We start from the raw sequence: 19,022 nt of genomic DNA on the forward strand, positions 1-19,022 counted from the left end.
TTACCCAGTGACATGATGGGTGAGTCAGAGTCAATGAAATTTGGGGGAAGTGCTGAAGAGGACTCTCTGCTTTTTGAGACATAAAGGTCCTTTTGAAGTCACTGCCTTCACGGTGCTGCATCCATGTCAGCCTTCAAGATCAAAACTGAGCAATTCTGTTTTATCTTATGTCTATAAGACCCGCTTTAAAAAAGAAGATTAATAATCATCAGATTTAGAAGGTAAGGACTACATACAGTTCCTTGGATAACCTTGTTTCTTTGTCTTGCTCTGTAATTATCTTCTGAAAATGGGCACGAGTTGACACATAGTGAGTCGTAGTAAACAGGAATATGTCTCTTCCACCCACTCAGGGTGGGCCAACCATGTCTCATGACTTGCCTGTGGTCTCTGGCCAACTGTATAACTCAATAGTAGACAAGCATGCCATTTGGAAAAGTCATGGTCTTCTCCACACTGGATACACAGCGCCCAGGCTGAGTCCATGTTTTGCCCATACTCAGCCAAATAGATATTTATGAAATATAAGCCATTTGGAAACATTTGAGCACACAGTTTGTAAACTTGGACAGATGTGGCTGGGATGGGCACAGCGATCTTAGGGCCAAAACAGAGCATCCTTCATAATGACTCAATGAGAAATTCAAGGAAAAGGTTTTGGAAAGAAATTTCAAACACAGAGACAGATAGTTTGGTTCAGACCATGTCGTTATCAGCTGTTGCATGTGGCTCCAACTCCAGGGAGATAACATGCCTCCAGAACTAGCTGGCTGGGTCAGCCTGGAGGCGAGTAAGGCTGACCTTTAAGCAAAAATAAATCTTGCTGAGTTAAATGATCCTGTCTCCTATTTTCCTCAAGGAACATGAGACAGTAAGAACAGCAGCCCTGAATTTTCACAGTCCTTATCTCCTGGCTGATTAGTTATAGGTCTGCATAGTTCAAGATGAGCTTACAGGTCAGATACATAAGACTGTCTTTCTTGCTATACCCAAAAACCCAGGAATAACCAGGGCACAACTGTCCCCAAATCTTTCAATCCCTGCTAATCTATGAGAATACAATTATGATGTATAGGCTATATCAGAAATAAAGTGGGGGGGGGGGAGGAATATTTCCTAGCCAAAGAACAACCACTTGAAACATGTCTGATCCATTTGAATTCCTTCCCACAAATATTCAGTGTGTGGAGCCACCACAGAAGCTGATGTTCAAAATCACCCTGTGGTACAGCTTACTGAGAGAGGCTACTGAAAACAAAACGACTCCCTTTGGTAAATCTAGCCAATATCAGGATGATACTTGGAGTGTCTCACCCATCCGTCAACCAAAGGCTCCAACAATTATTTATCAGAAATAGACAATGTGCCAGACACACTCTTAGGCTCCATTTTCTCAGCAGCTGTCCTCAAAAGAGGGCTTGTGGCAGTTTCTGGTCCTTTAGGCCAAATACCACCAATGAAAGCCACCAGCCAGCCACAAAAATCTACTGACACTCTTGAGAGTGAGAGAGATGGGAAAAGCCAGAGACAGGGTTTCTTTGATAATTCAAGACTCAATCATAAAATGTTTTGGCTTTCTCCTGGTCCCAAACCCAGCACCTGTAGATACATCTAACTCTAATCACTCAGGGGGATTAGGGCGATGAAAATCTCACGCTCTCCAGAGAGGTGCACATTTCAGCTTGTATTTGCCTAAAACAAACCCACAATTTCCTTGTATGGCCCCTGTTATCCTAATGACATAGAAGTGGAAGATCTGGAGCTTACTTTAAGTGTTCACGGCACCTACTGTCCAGAAATGATCTTTTGCACGCACCAACAATTTCTTACTGGCTCAGAGTTTAAGAATAAAATCCTGGGAAATATTTCTGCTTTCACATCAAATTCCACCAGGTTTCAGAGCCCTGGATTGGAGAAGATGATGAGGAAGTAGTTTTTAATGTTTTTTACCTTTCAAAGCCAAGTTTCTGATACGTGGAAGTAGTTGACAAATGATGAATGGACACCATGCTTACTTTACACTCATTGATTGAAATCCATCATTTACCTGCCACCACGGGAGACTTCCGTTCATCCAGGAGCTGGATGGAGGTACTTGCTGTCACCACATTGCTTTTGTTAACTGTTCCTGTAAGAAGAAACAAAACAAAACACGATGACGAAAATGAAGACAGTCATAGGGCTTACGTTAAGAGAGTGATGGTATTGGTTTGCAGTCACCAGTTCTGCAGACTGTGCTGGGGCTTGCTTCCCAGAACTCGGAGCTGGGCAGCCCTGTGAGGCGATAGGTGCTGGGTGGGCGGTCCTCTCAGCTGAAGGAATCACTGCACCGAGTTATGACCACCCCCAATGGGGAATGTCCAGCCGCTTCACATCAAAATTATTAACTACCATGGAGGGACCACATTTTTAAAAATTTGTGGTTACTAATATAAGTGTTTACTCGTGTCAGTTTTCATATTTATATTGCCTTTCTAAATATAGCCATGGAGAGCTGCTTGAGATAAAGTTTTGAAATTATTTTACAGTGAGTTGAGAACTCTAGCTCTGATCTGTTGGTTAAAACTTTACTGATCTATAAAATTCTAATTTCAAGAATGGTTTTTCTGAACAAAACCATTCTAAACAGGGATAGAGCTGGAATGCAATCCTTAACTCAAACTCTTATTAATGTGATAACAATATGGTATTAGTATAAAGAGATTTTTAATTACTAACAATGTTTCTAATACTCATGAATTAAAAGACGCTGAGCACAAATTCCTAATGCCCGTAGTTAATAATTGTTAGTCCAGTGCCTACCGTTTAAAAGGTTCAATGAATGTGAGCTGAATGGAATCCAATTGAATTTAGAATCAGGGAGAAGGCAGATCTGAATGTGAATACACTTATGACCAAAGCAATTAAGAATTTTCTGGCCCGAGTCTAAGTTGTAATAAAAACCAGCTTCTTTTCCAGGGCGTACAGGTATTCAACACACAGGAGAAAAAAACGAGGGAGAGCTCCACCACAACACCTGCATGTGGTGATTTTTAACATTTTCTCCAAATCTAAAGGGTCCACGAAATCTCCTAAGATATTATGTCATCCATAACTTTACCATGAACAAGGTAAATTCCTTTTTTATTATGCGATTTCATTGAAAGTTCAGTGAAAACCCCACCTGCCAAAAACCAATTAGACAACAGCCAGCCTTAATTAATCAGAATTCTTTTCCAGACATAATTCTTTGTAGGAAAAATGGTGAATAATAACAAAGCAAACTGACACGAGGAGCCATCACGCATGCGCGCGCGCGCACGCGCACACACACACACACACACACACACACACACACACACACACACACACACGGCACTTCTGGGAGATGCTCTCATTACCCATAGCTCCTCCTCTCTGTCCAGTATTGGGAAAAAGCCCTTCTGGATAACCTGATGGCTCCTGTCCAGATCTAGCAAGCTAAGTTCTATTTGTTTCTTTAGAAGACTACGAAAAAGAAAGTATCATGAGACTGCACGATAAAAGAAGACATTATTATTGATAGGTTTGTAGCAGAATTAGAAAGTCCACTGTCTCTTAGTTGATATTTTCAGCAATGAGATGTGATACAGATAAACATATAAAGAAAGAGCCTTAGTACCTGGAAATTTATCTTTGAGAACACATGTATGTGCATGGCCGTGGGTAAACATAGGCCTGTCACCACAGGAGCACAGACTCCAAGAATCTTGGTCCTCAAAGGAACCTAACTGATAATCCCCTCTAAAACCCCACCTAGGGGGGGAATTTCTACAATAACACTGGGCCTTTCCTTGAATGTCTTCATTAATGAGGGACCCTCTTCCTAATGAGTCCATTTAAATAATTATTAGACAACTCTTGTCAACATCTCTTCCACAAATTTTGAAAGCCTTATTTCTAAAGATGTTTTCATTCACGGAAATGAGCAAGTGCCAAAACTCCGGGAGGGGCTATGACACTAAGCGCTGGAGAGTCTCCATTAGGGTTGACTTGGGAATGCTTGCAAGAGATTAATACAAAAGGTCCTAATATAAAACATAAGTATATATTGAACTGTCCAGAGCAATCCAAGTTTATAGAACTATGTCTTATTCATCTCTGAAGTTTCTACAAGGCACGGTACAGAGCCTTACACAGCCTGAGCACCAAAAATATCAGATGCATGAAACAAGAAAAAGCCGAGGACAATTGAAAAGATTTTCCAGTTTGTCTTGCTTCTAAAACTGGTTGAAATAAGGTAATGTTCAGTTCTTTTTTGGAGGGAGGTGATCTTAGTTTTTTTTACACTATCGTAAAACCTTAAGACTGGAAGAATCATTGGCTACGTGCCTCACATTGGTCACCGCAGCTCCCTGTCAGGAGAGCACGAGGCTATACAAAATCTTAGTCCTCACTCTTGCATGTTGATTTAAATCAGTTCTGATGGAGAACTGTGGGCCTCCAGAGTGATTTGACTTGCTGAAGGTTCTGGCAATGGATGTTATGGCTGTATGAATTTTCTCTAAGTAGGGCCATGATCACATTTTAGATTAAAAAAAAAATCTATTAAGAAGTCTGTATTCAAATTCCACATGGTACAAAATAACAGTCCTGCTCCCTGACATGCTTTTCACACAATCTGGTTAAGTTAAAGCTTCCTTTTATTTGGAGCAGCAACACTTAACGGAACTGGTCACTGGTTCAGAGCTAGGCCAATATTCAACACTGGCTCTCAAGACTGAATTTGGCTCCCTTAGCATCCAGCCTGCTCCCTCATACTCTGCACGCAATGCCCAGGCCAGCAGGACCAAAGGGACAGAGCCAGCCTCCAACAAGGGCACCCACCTGTGCTGAATGGGATCGAATAGACAAAGCTCCCTGGAATCTGCTCAGCGGCTCTTCGGTACCAGAGAGGGAAATGGTCTGCATTAAAGATGTTCTCCTTGTCTCCAGCTTTCAGGAAGTCCCTTGAAATAGAAAAGAATAAGAAGAGCATGGCACCACTCAGCAAGGAAAAGCCAGACACGAGTGCATGCCAGCAGCTTTTGTTGGGTAAAAATAATGTTGGCTTTTAGAACCCCAACCTGCTTTTCTCAGTACAGAGAGGACCTGTGTAACATTGTGTACCCCAGATCACTCAGAAATATCTTGTAGAGTCCTGGCAGTCAGACTCCAGTGGGTGAAATGATTTTTCCTAGTATATCTAGTGAACTAATAGTCTTAGCATCTGAAGCAAGCCAACAAAGCCTCCAAAAATCACACCAGAAGACCAAAGGGAGTCAGAAAGCTTTGTCTTGCCTTAAAATCCAAACACACAGATACATATCCTTGAGAGGATCAACATCTTAGGTAGATCTCTCTCTTCTTATAAAAAGGGTAAAGGAGGTAAACATGGGTCCACATGGGGATCTTTGCTTCTTTCCCCCCCTCCCTACCCTCCAGCCAAACAGGACTGTTCTTACTTCTGGATACTAGGGACTGTTGTGGTGTTGGGTGAGACAGGTCTAGGTTTTAGGCAGAGCTGAATGATCTTGGGTGAGTTACTTGGGTTAGTTACTGAGTCTCCGAGCCCCATTGGTTCATCTACAAAGTGGGAATAATAATATTACACTTACCACGAAACTATCAGAATAACATAACACCACGTGTGAAGGGGCTAAGTAAACTGAGAGTGGCTCACACAAATATATGGGATTCTTAAAGCCCAAGAGTTTTTTCATTCTCTATGCTTTAAATGGAAGCTGTGAAGTGATAATTTCTTAGACTTACGACTGTCTTAGGACTGACTTAGGACTTAGGAGGAGAGTAGTAACCATACGGCGGAGGCTGACATCACAGGTTGCTATATGTGTGTTACTACACGTGCTCCAAAAGGCCACACTGAAAGCACAGGATATATTAATATTGGGGATGGTGGCAGGTTACAGAAGCCATGAACTATAATGGATCTAATTCCAAAAGCATGTGGTGGGGACAGGAGATAGAACCTCAGTGTAGGAGCCTGATGATAGTATAGCTCTAGGATGGGAACTTTCTATTACCCAGACCTATCACCAATACTTTGAACTCTTCCTTGTATGTTCTCTTTAAAAAAAAACATAGAAATTCTAAAACCTTTCTAGACCTGGCTAATAGAGCGCATCCAAATAGTTGGGTATCAACAAATATCATTTGATTGGAGTGGGTAGGCAGGTATAAGACGCTAAGACAATGGAAGTCAAGGTGCCTCTACATGAATCAATGATAGGATTTTCCTGAAGACAAGAATTGTTTCACCCAACCAGATAACCAATGAGTGTTCACTTTGAGTCACAATAATGTCACAAAGAATAGAATTCATAGTTGTAGATACTTTTAGCTTCCCAAAGCAGTTTCACATCCGAAGGTTTTCTGATCCTCACAGTAAACCAGGGAGATCATTAACCCATTTTTCAGATGTATCAAGTGAGGTGAACCAGGTACACATCCCAGCAGTCCTGAGTGTGGTCCTGCCACATTTCAAATCCATCACAATCACCTGTATATAAGACTAGCAAGGTGTTATGTTTTGTTGCTGTTAGTACTTTTCTTGTTTATTTGTCTTAATCTCAAAACATACAACAGTTTTTCGCTCTGAGCATTACAAAGTCTATTCCTGTGTCTCCCTTTGCCACTCTGGGTCCTAAAAGGAGAAGGCAATGTGTATCCCAACACTTCTAGTCCTTCCTAAGAACTTGCCTTCTGTTAAAGTAATTGTTTGGGGGTACAGGGGTAAAGAGGAGTTGAAAAGAATCAAGTCACAACTATAGTCAACTTCATAAATGACAAATTTGAGAAGTTGAGGAAGAAAGAGTCCTCAGATGGGCATTAAAAGCCAGTTCACAAAGCATCCAAAAATCTATGGATCTGCCACTTACCAGACCTGGTCTTAAAAGATCATATGGTGGGTGTCCGGGCCTCATCTAAGAGACACAAGAGCACAGCTAAGCTGGGCTTAATGGGACAGGAGTGTTTCCTCATTGGGCTCCTGATGGGCCAACCCCTCTCAAATTGGTGGCCACCCTGTGCCTTGGTTATCCCCACCTCCCCCCTCTCAGGGACCCTGAAGGTCAGGATTTGTGAAGTTCCATGGTAACCTCTGGAATCACAAACACACACTTTGCAAACTCTCTGAATCTCAGGCTCCATTCATCCCTGGCCTAATAATGTCTCTTACTTCAGAGAAAAGAAATTGAGAAAACATATTAATGGGCTCAGGAAAGACTTCCCAGGCTCACACCAGCTCTGGTCAAACACCAATTTGAAGAATTAAGACCCTGTGGCTCTCTGAAGACAGACACAGGGGCCAAGCAGTGGTTTAAAAGGGCACCTGGGGCTTCCCTGGTGGCGCAGTGGTTGAGAGTCCGCCTGCCGATGCAGGGGACACAGGTTCGTGTCCCGGTCCGGGAAGATCCCACATGCCGCGGAGTGGCTGGGTCCGTGAGCCATGGCCGCTGAGCCTGCGCGTCTGGAGCCTGTGCTCCGCAACGGGAGAGGCCACAACAGTGAGGCCCGCGTACCACACACACAAAAAAATAATAAATAAATAAAAGGGCATCTGAGGGCTTCCCTGGTGGTGCAGTGGTTAAGAGTCCACCTGCCAATGCAGGGGACATGGGCTCAAGCCCTGGTCCAGGAGGATCCCACGTGCCGTGGAGCAACTAAGCCCATGCGCCACAACTACTGAGCCTGTGCTCTAGAGCCCGCGAGCCACAGCTACTGAGCCCATGTGCCACAATTACTGAAGCCCGTGCACCTAGAGCCTGTGCTCCACAACAAGAGAAGCCACTGCAATAAGCCCGCACACTGCAATGAAGAGTAGCCCCCGCTCGCCGCAACTAGAGAAAAGCCCGCATGCAGCAACAAAGACCCAATGCAGCCAAAAATAAATAAAATAAAATAAATAAATTAATTAATTATTTTAAAAGGCATCTGGGTACTGAACTTGGTGACACTCTGCCCACTGTCCATCTGGGTCTCTTTAGAAGAACAAGGAAACACTGTCAAACCCGAGAGCCATCAGAATGCCTGCTCCCGAGTGTGGGGCTCTACAGGCCCTCAGTCTCCGAGCTGAGGCACAGAGATTTACTAAAACATATACAAACAAATAAACACCAGACTTGAAACACTGCTTCTCAGGACAGGCAGGAATTCCTCAGCAGAGCTGCGGGACAGCTGAATGCCCTCCAGTCATTTGTCAGGAGGTGAGTGAGTCCTCCCACTGGCTGTTCCCCTACCAGCCACATCAGTCATTGAGCGAAATGACTCACCAGGGCGGGAGAGGACTCCAGGACAGTGGACAGAGGCCAAGAAGCGTGAAAAACACAGAGTCGTGGAAGGGCCAACAATGGGCAGGTGAAGACATACACTGCGGCCCCCGAGGTAGAACGGAGAGGAAAAATGTCAACAGGCCTGGGGTGGCCTGCATTTTGTTTCTACTGCTGGTGGAATCAATAAATGGTATAAGCTTCCCTTTCACTGTCCCACTTCAGGAGCTCCCTACTTACTGATTGGTGAGCTGCTCGGCCCCAACAAACAGGTTGATTCTCGAGAGGCCTGTGCGAGTGCCGAGGAAGGCCACCTCCACACCCTTGTCAGAATTCCTGAAACAGAGCAGAAGGAATCAGGGGGATTCTGCCAGACAGTAAGCAGATAATGGCTTCTGCATTTTAAGACTCATGGAATGTTTTATGAAATAACAGTCTTGAAGCCTGAAATTTTGGAAGAAATTATAGAAACATATGCACACATGCACACACAGGATGCAAACTCTTATTCCTTATAAAAGTTTTCGTGGTAATTCCTGCCAGAAAAACTAAGAAGTCCATGACCAAAGAAGCAGCAGGAGGAAATAAATGCATCCCGAATGCTAAATAAACACACCTTTATCTCAAGGCTCTGGGTGCAAGTTCAGAAAGAGCAGGCCAACTTTGAGGAGAGGAAGAAAAGCCTTAGAGCTGGCTGTTTCATCTGATGCTACCAAGCCTATTCTTGGTTCTGAGACCATTAGTGGAATCTGCCATTAGCGAAAAGAAGCAACTGAGTCACTGACTCAAGTCTGTAGTATCCCACAGCCTGGAAATGTTTAGGACTTGAATTCTACACCATTTTGGGGGCACCAACTGGTAACTTCTACTAAAGAATAGGCCTTATCCTCACCACCAACCCCAGAGGGATGAGTAAAGAAATGACTTCTGTAAATAGCCCTACAGAACGCCACACATAGGAACTCTAAGGACAGCCTTAGCAAAGAAGACTCATTTGAAAATTCAGCAAAGATTTTTTTTTCAACATTCAAGGCAAATTTTATATGTTTGAACATGTTCTTCAGGGTTTTCTCAGTGGATACTTCTTCAGAAAAACAGCAAATGGTCTTTCTCCACAAATATATAATTTTATTCTACAAAAAAATATGAAGAGAATACTGATTCCTGAGTTTGCTTCCCACCCTAGATGCTAGTAGCAATTTGATTCCAAGCTTTATCCATGTCATCTTCAGTATAAGATAATTTAGTTACTTGATCTCTGATGGTTGTCAAAGTGGTCAATACTACCTTTAAGTATTTAAGGGATGAATAAAAACAAACATTATGCATTTGTTTCTGCTTGTAGCCTACATCAAATTGTAAAGTCGGGCTGCCCAATCAGTTACAGATGTGGACTACAATGCAAGCTACCATTTTGGAAATCTTTAGCATCTGTTAGGGGTGAATCAGCAATCTTTCCACAGGATTTTGAGTTTCATGAGAACCTAAAAGAAACATTTCCACTAGAGAATGCAATCACAGGAAAGGCTTTGACTCTTTCCAAACCTCCCAGGGAATAAGATCCATGCAGGTAAGCAGTCCAAGGATACCCCCAAATATAATGAGAGTGGTTATATCTTTGGGAGTCCAGACTCATGTATTAAACTACCTACCTTACATCTATGTTTAGGAGTCATTTTAATTACAAAATGTCTAGAAAAGAATTCTGGCCATGTCCAGTCCCAAACCCGCTCTTCCTTCACTGTCTCCTGTCCTAGGAAATGGCACCACTATCTACCCAGGTATTGATGTCATTAACCTGAGAATGATCCTTGACAGCTCAGCCTCCCTACCCTCACAGCGTGAACCCACCACCAAGTCCTGGGGGTCTTACTTCCAAAGCATGCCACAAGTAAATCCCTTGTCTCTGTGCCCACTGCCACTACCTTGGTCCAAGTGGCAAATCCCTTGAACTGCTGTAGGAGCCTTTACTATTTTTCTTACCCCCATTACATTCTATTATCCACATAGCAGTAGAAGGGTCTTTTTTAAAAATGCAAATCCGATCATCTCCTTCTTAAAATCTTAAAATGTCGTTCTTAAAATTCTTCAATGATTTTCCAATATTCTGAGTATAAAATCCAAAATCCTTAATCTGATTCCCAAGGTCCTGAACCACCAGGCCCTACTGTACCCTTGTCTCCTAACATCTTCCAGCCTATGCTCTACATATCAGTTCTGTTGGCCTTCTTTAAATTCCTCAACCATGTCAAATACTGTCTCATCTCAGGGCCATTGCACATACTGTTCCAATTCCCTGGAATGCTCCCAGGGAACCCTTGAACTAGTTCCCGCTCAGAAAAGCCTTTCCTGTCTTCTATCTCCACTCTAGGTCTTGTTACTGTCTACATGTCTAATTTTCCTTCATAGTTATTACAATTCTTAATCATATAGCACACTATATATCACAGGTACCATGATGGTGAGGACTGTGTTTGATTGAGTTACCTCGATTTCACCAATACCTAGCCCAGTGCCTGGAACATAACAGACGTGCAGTCAATATTTGATGAATGAGTGAATGAAAATGAGAACAGAATGAATAATAGACCTGATATAGGAAAATATACAAAACAAGATAAAAAAAGGAAAGGAGCTAATAAAGAATAAAAAAGGAGAGAGAACTGAATAATGTATGACATGAAGGTATAAGGAAAAAGGAATAATTGTTTCTCTTATTTTTATTTGTTAACAGCCTACTTAAAATAGTAAAATACTAGTAATAATATTAAAAATAAGCTGCTGAAGCAGTTCTCACCCTAGTCTTTGACAACAACTACCATTGCCTGCCCTCCTCCCCCTACATCCTCCACTTCAGAAATAAAACTGCAGGGTTATATCTGACACCCTAATGAAATAGAGCTCTCACTTCCCTGTCCTCCTCACAACCTAGCCTGGCCCAGATCCCAAGTTCCCTCTAGACAGTGAAGGTGAGGGAGCCATGGCAGGGCAGGAAGCAAAATGCTCCTTCCGCCTCCCTCTCTCTCGGAAGTGTCACCCTACCTCAGCATACCAAATTTCATGTAATGTTAAAACTCAAACAAATTATATGTCAAACCCAGGAGCTTGCCATCCAAGCCAGAGCCGCTAATCTGCTCTAGCTCTTGTGGTTTGGAGCTTTGGGGAAAATTAAAGAACTTTAACACCAGCCTCCTAAAACAGTTTAGTTCTTTAAACCATAACCATATTTCGGACGGCTTGTGGGGAAATGGCCATGAAAGGGGGACACGTGCAACCACTTACTCAGATTTGTTGAGGGCAAGGCTGGTCCAATAGGCTTCAATGGGAGCACTCACCACAGCATCAAAAAGGACTTCTTGTATCAATTCTTTATCACCTGTTGGGAGGGATAGACTTGAGAAGATGGCTTTGGCTAGACCCCAAATTGTAGCATGAGAAGTGCACGCTGGGCTCATTTTACAGTATCTACAGGCTACTTTCTCCTATGGTGTGTTCCTGCGTTAACCTCCCACCAGCTGAAAATATGAAACAGTTGACACCTGATATGCCACAACACAAGGGCCCCCAAAGCATTTGGATGAGATGATAGTAAATTGAGAGTCCGTGGGTGTCTCACGCTTCAGTTTTCTACTTTGCCCCCCCATCTATTAGTTCATGCCATAGACCAGCACACCAGCTCTGGGCTTCGGAGATCAGAAGGCAGCACTCCTCAGTTTGCTCTTTTCATCCCCATTTCTGTCCTCTATCAAAATTTGCAATTCTTCAGGGCCCTGATCTTGGTTGTAAGGGAAAGGGGTGTGATAGCTTAAGAACTTCTGGGACTCTTATTTTGTCATTCCTTCCATCTAAGTTTTTTTTTTTTTTTTCATTTTAAAGTAGGACATCTGTCCTTATCCAAACGAATTCTTGATAGAGCTCTGTGGAAGAGGCCAAGGAATCAGGAGGGTATCATGAATCTAGCAGAGGCGTCCTAGAGCCCTACAGCTTTATCACCTACAGCAGGCCAGTCATCACCTTAGCTGGTGGCCAAAAAGACAGTGCAGTTTTGTTATAAAAGCAAAAACTGGAAATAACTCACCACCAAAAAGACAATGAATAAATTGAGATAATATATAAATTTAAAATGAATAATATATAATTATATATATATAAATCTTAATATACAAAGTAATGAAAACAATGGCACATACTATATATGGATATATATCCATATATCCAAATATTAGCTACTGGAACTAATTTATCCTTGTTCAGGGACTGTTCTTGCACTTGGTGAGCATCAGGCCTGCTGCTGCTCTCTCTCTGCCCCCCTTTCCCTGCCCCCATCACCAGCTACTGGCCATTTCTGACTCACTGAGCTCCCTCAGAGGGCACTCTGTAGGAGGAGGGGCAGCAGAATATACAGTGCAAAAAGCAACATGTCACAGTGGCAATCCCACACCGGACAGAACCAGGAGGCCTAGATTATGGCCTTGGATGAGACAAATCCTATTTCCAGCCCTTGTTTCTCTTTGTAAAATAAAAAAGCAGATATTGACAGTCACCTCCCAGTTGAAACATTTTCATGTTACTCAGGCGCTTGACTAAATGGTTTGGTAAGGGGAAAAATCCAATGTGAAGGGTTAAACTGGGATTGGGGATTCTGCATGACTCTTGGTAACCCACATTCCTTTTCCTGTTCCTACAGGAAGCAGATATTTGGCTGGATTTAATGTGACTGATCATCTCGGCCAAAGCAAAGCTTCCCGTGAAAACTGAGGGGAAATATGGTCTTGAGTTCACGCACACACACACACCCCCACACACACACCCACCGTCCAACCACCACAGGCACACACACATGCATTTGGAAGCACACTCACATTGGAGCAGAGGTTCTTTGCCTTTGAGGTAGAGCTTAATAGCTTCTAGTTGAGATAGATGACGGTGCTCTGGGTGTAGGTCAGTGTTGCAGTAGGACCTAGGAATGTGACATGGCCCAAAACAAGAACATGTACATATTTATGGCATCACTTTCCTTTGCTTTTGAACCAGGAGAACTGGGCAAGGGAATACAGACAACTTGAAATCAAAGAGGATAATAAACATCAATGCCAAGGAAGAATCATTCCATTCTTACCATTCGTCTGCCAAGGACACATCAGGGTGTTCTAAGTCATGCAGGCCTGGAGGTCAAGGAGAAGGGCATCATGAGTAAGTACCATCTGTGTGGGACACTGACCACCCCCCTCATGCTCTCCTGTGCTTCAAATGTTCTAGGGCAAAGCCATGGGGGGTGGGGGTTAAGGGTAGACATCAACACCAAAGATATCTGCCTGAGAAAAGGAACTTTGCACATAGGAAACAAGTTCTGTTCCCAGGCAGAACCTTCCCCCCATGTCCACCTCACTCAGCCACCACTGCAACTTTCCCTGGCAGTCTCCCAGGAAAGCCTTAACTCCCTGAAGATAAATGATGCACCAGTGAGTCCTGGGAGAGAAGCTTAGCAAGATCGTGGAGACACCAACTTTGGAGGCCCGTACAGTACAGCCTGAGTTGGGAAATTGGGTGGGCCACTAAACTGCTGTGTGATGTTAGCAGGTTGATTTACTCTTTCTTCACGTGCAAAACAGTAATAATAATAGTCCCTAACTGACAGGTGGTTGTGAGGGTGAAATTATAGGTTGAATGATATGAGATTGCCAATACTCAACTGTTTTTGACCAGCAAAAATTGCTAGTTGATACAGGATGCTAAGTTAAAATGAATCATCAGTCTGGAGAGGTAGCTAGAAGAACTGAGGCCTGCAGGGAATTGGGGAGTTTTTATATATAGAATACTCGAGACACCCTAACTCTGAAATCACTTTTTTTCCTTGTGTCTTTATGTGACTTCATTTTGATGGGTCATCAGCTCAGCAGACAAACACTTCTGAGTGACAACCTCAGGAACTCCAATTTTTGAGAATGTCAGTTTCCCAAGTGACCATCAGTATCTTACTGCACTCAGGATTCCAGTTTCCTCCTCAAATACAAATGTACAAAATAAATAGCAAAATACTAGAACTATCATCACACACTCCTGTTTGATTTTATAGGAAGTAGGCAATGAATTATATAGAATATCATACTATATGACCCAAGTGGCCATATCCTGGCTCCAACACCTTCTGGTTGAATGATGTTGGGAATGTCGCTTCAACTCTTTGACTTATAGTCAGAAGATGTGGGTAATAGTGCCTAACTCAGAGACTGCGTGAGAGGGTTGAATGGAATAGTGATTAGTCCCTAGGACAATCTATGCATCCATCCATCCTTTCTTCCCTTTCTTTTTCCCTCCACTCCTCCCTCCCTCCCTCCCGTTCTTCCTTCCATATATCTACTGGGCATCCACTATGTGCCAGGTACTATTCTAGGTCCTGAGAACATAGCAGTGACCAATACAAAAATCACTGCTGCTCTCATGGTATTTACTTTCTAGCATCAGAAAAGAGATAAGTAAATAAAGTTAAAATACATAGCCTATCAGTAGTGAGGGCTATGAAGTTAAGAGAGAGAATGAAGCAAGGAGAGGGGGTACCAAGAGATGGGGAGGGATGAGGGAAAGAGTTTCATTGTTAACAGTGGGGGTCAGATGCTTCACTGAGACAGTGACTTTAAGCAAAGACCTGGAGGAGGTGAGGAGAGAACCACGTAGTAACTGAGGTGCTCGCAGCAGAAGAAACCACAGCTGCAGAGGCCCTGAGCTGGGATCTCACCTTCCTGGAACACTGGGTTAATGATATCAACTCTATATATAATATATTTCTAGTTTCTGTTCTCATCAACCTTCATCTGCGAAGCCCTCTCTGCCTATATTTCATAGGACCCATCAATGAGACCCTGAAGGGAAGATCTTTTTGATTGCTTCCTCCCTGAGTTCCTAGGCCACCAAGGAAATATGATTGTTCCCTAACCCTCTCACCTCTGATTTTGATCGTCCTGACAAAATCACACCTACTGTTTGATTGATAATGCTGACAATAATGACATAAGCTCTAATTTATTGAACAAGTACTGTGTACTACATATATATAAAGTGTCAAGGAGATTCAGAAGAGAAACGACTTCAGCAGGTAGAACTACAGCCCATACCTTTAACCTCATACCTTTAACCTCAGTAGCAACTCCTTACATTTTGAGCAAATCAGCCTGTTCGCCACCTTGGTAATACCTGCCATTGTCAAGGCAGGTTGAAAATTCCTACATTCTATGGGAGAGCATTCTTTACGGGACAACCTTCAGAAGCGGTCACCATCCCCAAGAAACTCCTGCCCTCTTTAAGAACAGAGCAGAATGGTAATCAAGCCGTGGCCTTTATGGATGACAAGCTCCTCTACTAGTTAGCCCAGGGGAAGCAGTTTTCTCAGGCTCTGTAACTCAGCAAAGCTGGCAGGATTGGAAGCCCTCTTATTTACAGAGGACCAACAGAGAGAGGAAGATCTGACCTCATTTGTGTGGATAACCAGACACTCTTCCCCTTGCCTAGGATTCAAACTAATTTCTTGCAGGATGGTTGCAGTTGGCTCTAAAATTCTCTCTGTGTGAGCTCTTAGCCTAACAGAAGATGATAGTGACTAAAGAAATGAAGAAGTGATCCAAAAAACAATGCAAAACAACTGTGTGTGTGTGTGTGTGTGTGTGAGAGAGAGAGAGAGAGAGAGAGAGAGAGAGAGAGAGAGAGAGAGAAGATGGAGGGTCAGGTCCATTGACTAAGGGAATGAACACAAGAGAGGCAAATAATCCATTAACAATCTCTCCTTTTACTGTTCTGACCATGAGCTATTTCCTCATCTTGACCTCAGATGGCTTAGATGTGAATTTTCTGTCTTCACGAGCAGTGACATCCACAGAGCCACACATGGCTCATGGAGCCAGAAAATTAAAGAAGTTAAAAAAAAAAAAAAAAAGATCCCTGAGAATACATCCTGTTGAGTATCTTGCCCAAATCACAAAGTTGCCTGTTTTTCCTTGCCTGTCTCTAGGAAGAGGGAGCACATGATTGAATATCTCTGCAGTGGGCCTACTCTGGGTTCTGCCCTGGTCAAGATGATCTCTTCACTCTCCTTCCTGTTCCTTAAGATCTCACAATCAGTTGGGAGACAAAACCCAAAACCCATGAAACAATGCAGGGACACTCAGGAGTAGACCAGAGGGCCATCTATGAAACCTGGCATCTCAGGGACTTCCAATCTCCTTCTTCATTCTCCACAGCATTATCGGAGTGAGCCACAGGGTGGTCTAGCTTCTGGAAGTTCACCAAACTCATTTGTAACCAGCTTTAACCCATTAAAACCCAGCTTGTAACTGACCTTCCCACTCTTGGCCACACTCCCTGAGGATACCCACAAAGAGCACTGGTCTGGTCCAACTCCTTCTCTGTCAAGATGCAAAACAGAACACCTAGGTTGGGCAAGTGACTTACTCAAGGCCACTCTGGGAGTGAAGCCTTTCAGAGGCCAGACCCACTCCTCCCTGTGAGCTGGTGATACTGGGAAAGATAACTTCTCTGAGCTACTAGCTTGTTGGGGGATGAAAAGGACAGTATGGGGGTGAGAGCAGTTTTAAAGTTTAAAGAGCTGTAACAACTGCCACCATTTACTGGGAGTTTCCAGTGCACTGGTGCTTTATGAAGACAAGAAGAGGGACGTCCCTGGCAGTCCAGTGGTTAAGACTCCACACTTCCACTGCAGGGGGTGCGGGTTTCTGACTTACTAAATCATTTGAATGATCACATTTCCCTTGGACCCAAGCTGCCTTGAAACACAAGTGAAATTTGTGGCTCAACTATGTAGAAGACTTAAGGCTCGCACACCTCTCTTTTCTTTTTCTTTTCCTGGGCTTGAGTTTTTATACTAATTCGTATTTTTCTTGGTACTAATTTTTATGTATGAGAAGAATACAGTTGGTGGATGGATGATTCTTATGAGTTGCCTCAACAACTTTGTGGATGAAAGCAGAACATAAATGAAATCACGGAAGGCCATCACTAGTTGGGAGTCCCACCATTCTGAATCAGTCTCGGTAACAGAGGTAACAAGGTAACAGCAGGTGGGTAAATGGTTGAGTCACATGTCCAGGGATTGGAATAAGGGTTGGATAGATGAGCAAATTCTTCAGCTAACCCAACAGCTGGCTTCAGGGCTTTCTTCCCACACAAAAGGATAAGATGGATGAAGGCAGCATCTTACCTTCTTCAATGGTTACATTCCCTCGGAAGAAATATTTCCCATGGCCTCTAGAGAGCGCCACACCTAAACTGTGCAGAGAAACAAAGCAGACCTTGAAATCCATGACACTGACTGGAACAGACTTGCAGGTGAACTTTATTTTCCGTTTTCACATTTCCATTTCATGTTCTGTAAACAATGTTTTTCAAGTTTACTTTCAAAACCCCACTGATTATAGTTGGTGTTGGTGTTTCTTAGATTCGGTCAGCCGCTTCAGTGTAATTTCTGATTGGAAGTGCAACAGCAATGGGTGGCTCCTGCGTGTGTTTTAAGAGGTGTGGCAGCTCCTACAAGCCCTTCTAGCAAGCCCTTCTTTTGGATGCTCTTGCAAGTGCTACGTGTCCTGCTCTTCACTACCACCTTATGCACCCCTGCCCTACATTCAGCCACACATGGCTCTTTCCAGACTGTAGAGTTTGGGAGGAGGGAAAATTAACCCCTTCTCAATGGCAAAAATGAACACTTCTACTGCCACTTGAACGTAGCCACATGACTGTATCGTGGGCTTCTCTGCCCAACCTTCTCCCTTGTCTGATAGATTTTTCACACTCTCACACTCTCAAAGTCTTGATTTAAGCTCCTTCCTTCATTGCCTAAAGTCAGAGAGTATGTTTTGATAACACAGTCTCTTCATTTGGTAAACCCACTTAGCAGTCATGTGTTCCATCAACCGCTCTGGCTCCAAATGGAATCCACCCATGATCCCTGGTCGTATACAACAACAACGCCACATTTTTTTTTTTAAAGATTAATCTAAGTTAGTAAATTCTTTCTCTCTTTAGCTCTGCAAGGCACCAGTTCAGGAACACAAAGAAGCCCTACCAAAATAACTTTTTACAAAAAGTGTTATCACACTAAGTTAATAGCAGGAAACTTTAGAATGCCACATACACTTCTGAAAGCAGGCAAGGGGGCAAATGCATTTTTCAGGATTGTTACAAAGAGAAATAACAGGATTCAAAGGCAGACAAGCACAGAACAGTTCAGAGAAATTAAAACGGAAGCACAACATGTAGGAATGAATATGCTACCTCCAAGTGTGAAGGATCATGGAAATAAAAGGCAGCAAGTTAGATGGTTAAGGACCCTGGTAACCCTCTGAATTTATCTATCTGCCCTTAGTTAGAACCCCAGAAGCTTATTTGTTTGATAATGAGATGCAAAGCCATGACAAATTGAGTGAGTTCTCCTAGGTGAGCCTGAACCATCTTCCCCCTTCTGGAAAACAAAAGCAAAAGCAGCCTGGGAAAAGCCCCTTCCTCACTCTTTCCGGCCTTTCGGCAGGCTGTTTGGTTATCTTCAGATGATGAGCTCTGAAAGCGTCAGCAGGTTTTGTACAAACACAACTGATGGGTCTGATGGAATGTCCACGTATTATGGTCAGCTCTACCTGAAAGGAGTACCCTTGATGTCTGTATAATAGTAGTCATTTGTCATCACCAAAACCCGTTTCTAGATTGAAAAAAAAAAGTCGTAGAGAAAAGAAAACA

At 43.1% G+C, this 19,022-nt stretch overlaps 1 protein-coding gene across 1 annotated transcript in view; it reads right to left on the reverse strand.

The window, feature by feature from the left end:
• The window catches only part of CACNA2D3 (calcium voltage-gated channel auxiliary subunit alpha2delta 3), a gene marked incomplete at both ends in the record, with an annotated part of 784,748 nt that overhangs the window by 145,729 nt on the left and 619,997 nt on the right, over window positions 1–19,022 (reverse strand). Inside the window, 8 exons of the mRNA XM_082847776.1 lie at window positions 2,048–2,128; window positions 4,846–4,967; window positions 8,526–8,621; window positions 11,568–11,661; window positions 13,148–13,245; window positions 13,405–13,450; window positions 17,494–17,561; window positions 18,923–18,984. Coding sequence (XP_082703902.1) covers window positions 2,048–2,128; window positions 4,846–4,967; window positions 8,526–8,621; window positions 11,568–11,661; window positions 13,148–13,245; window positions 13,405–13,450; window positions 17,494–17,561; window positions 18,923–18,984 — 667 coding nt within the window. The remainder of the gene's footprint in view (window positions 1–2,047; window positions 2,129–4,845; window positions 4,968–8,525; window positions 8,622–11,567; window positions 11,662–13,147; window positions 13,246–13,404; window positions 13,451–17,493; window positions 17,562–18,922; window positions 18,985–19,022) is intronic.

This window comes from Leucopleurus acutus, assembly GCF_964270905.1.
Source record: "Leucopleurus acutus genome assembly, chromosome: 10".
Taxonomy (NCBI): domain Eukaryota; kingdom Metazoa; phylum Chordata; class Mammalia; order Artiodactyla; family Delphinidae; genus Leucopleurus; species Leucopleurus acutus.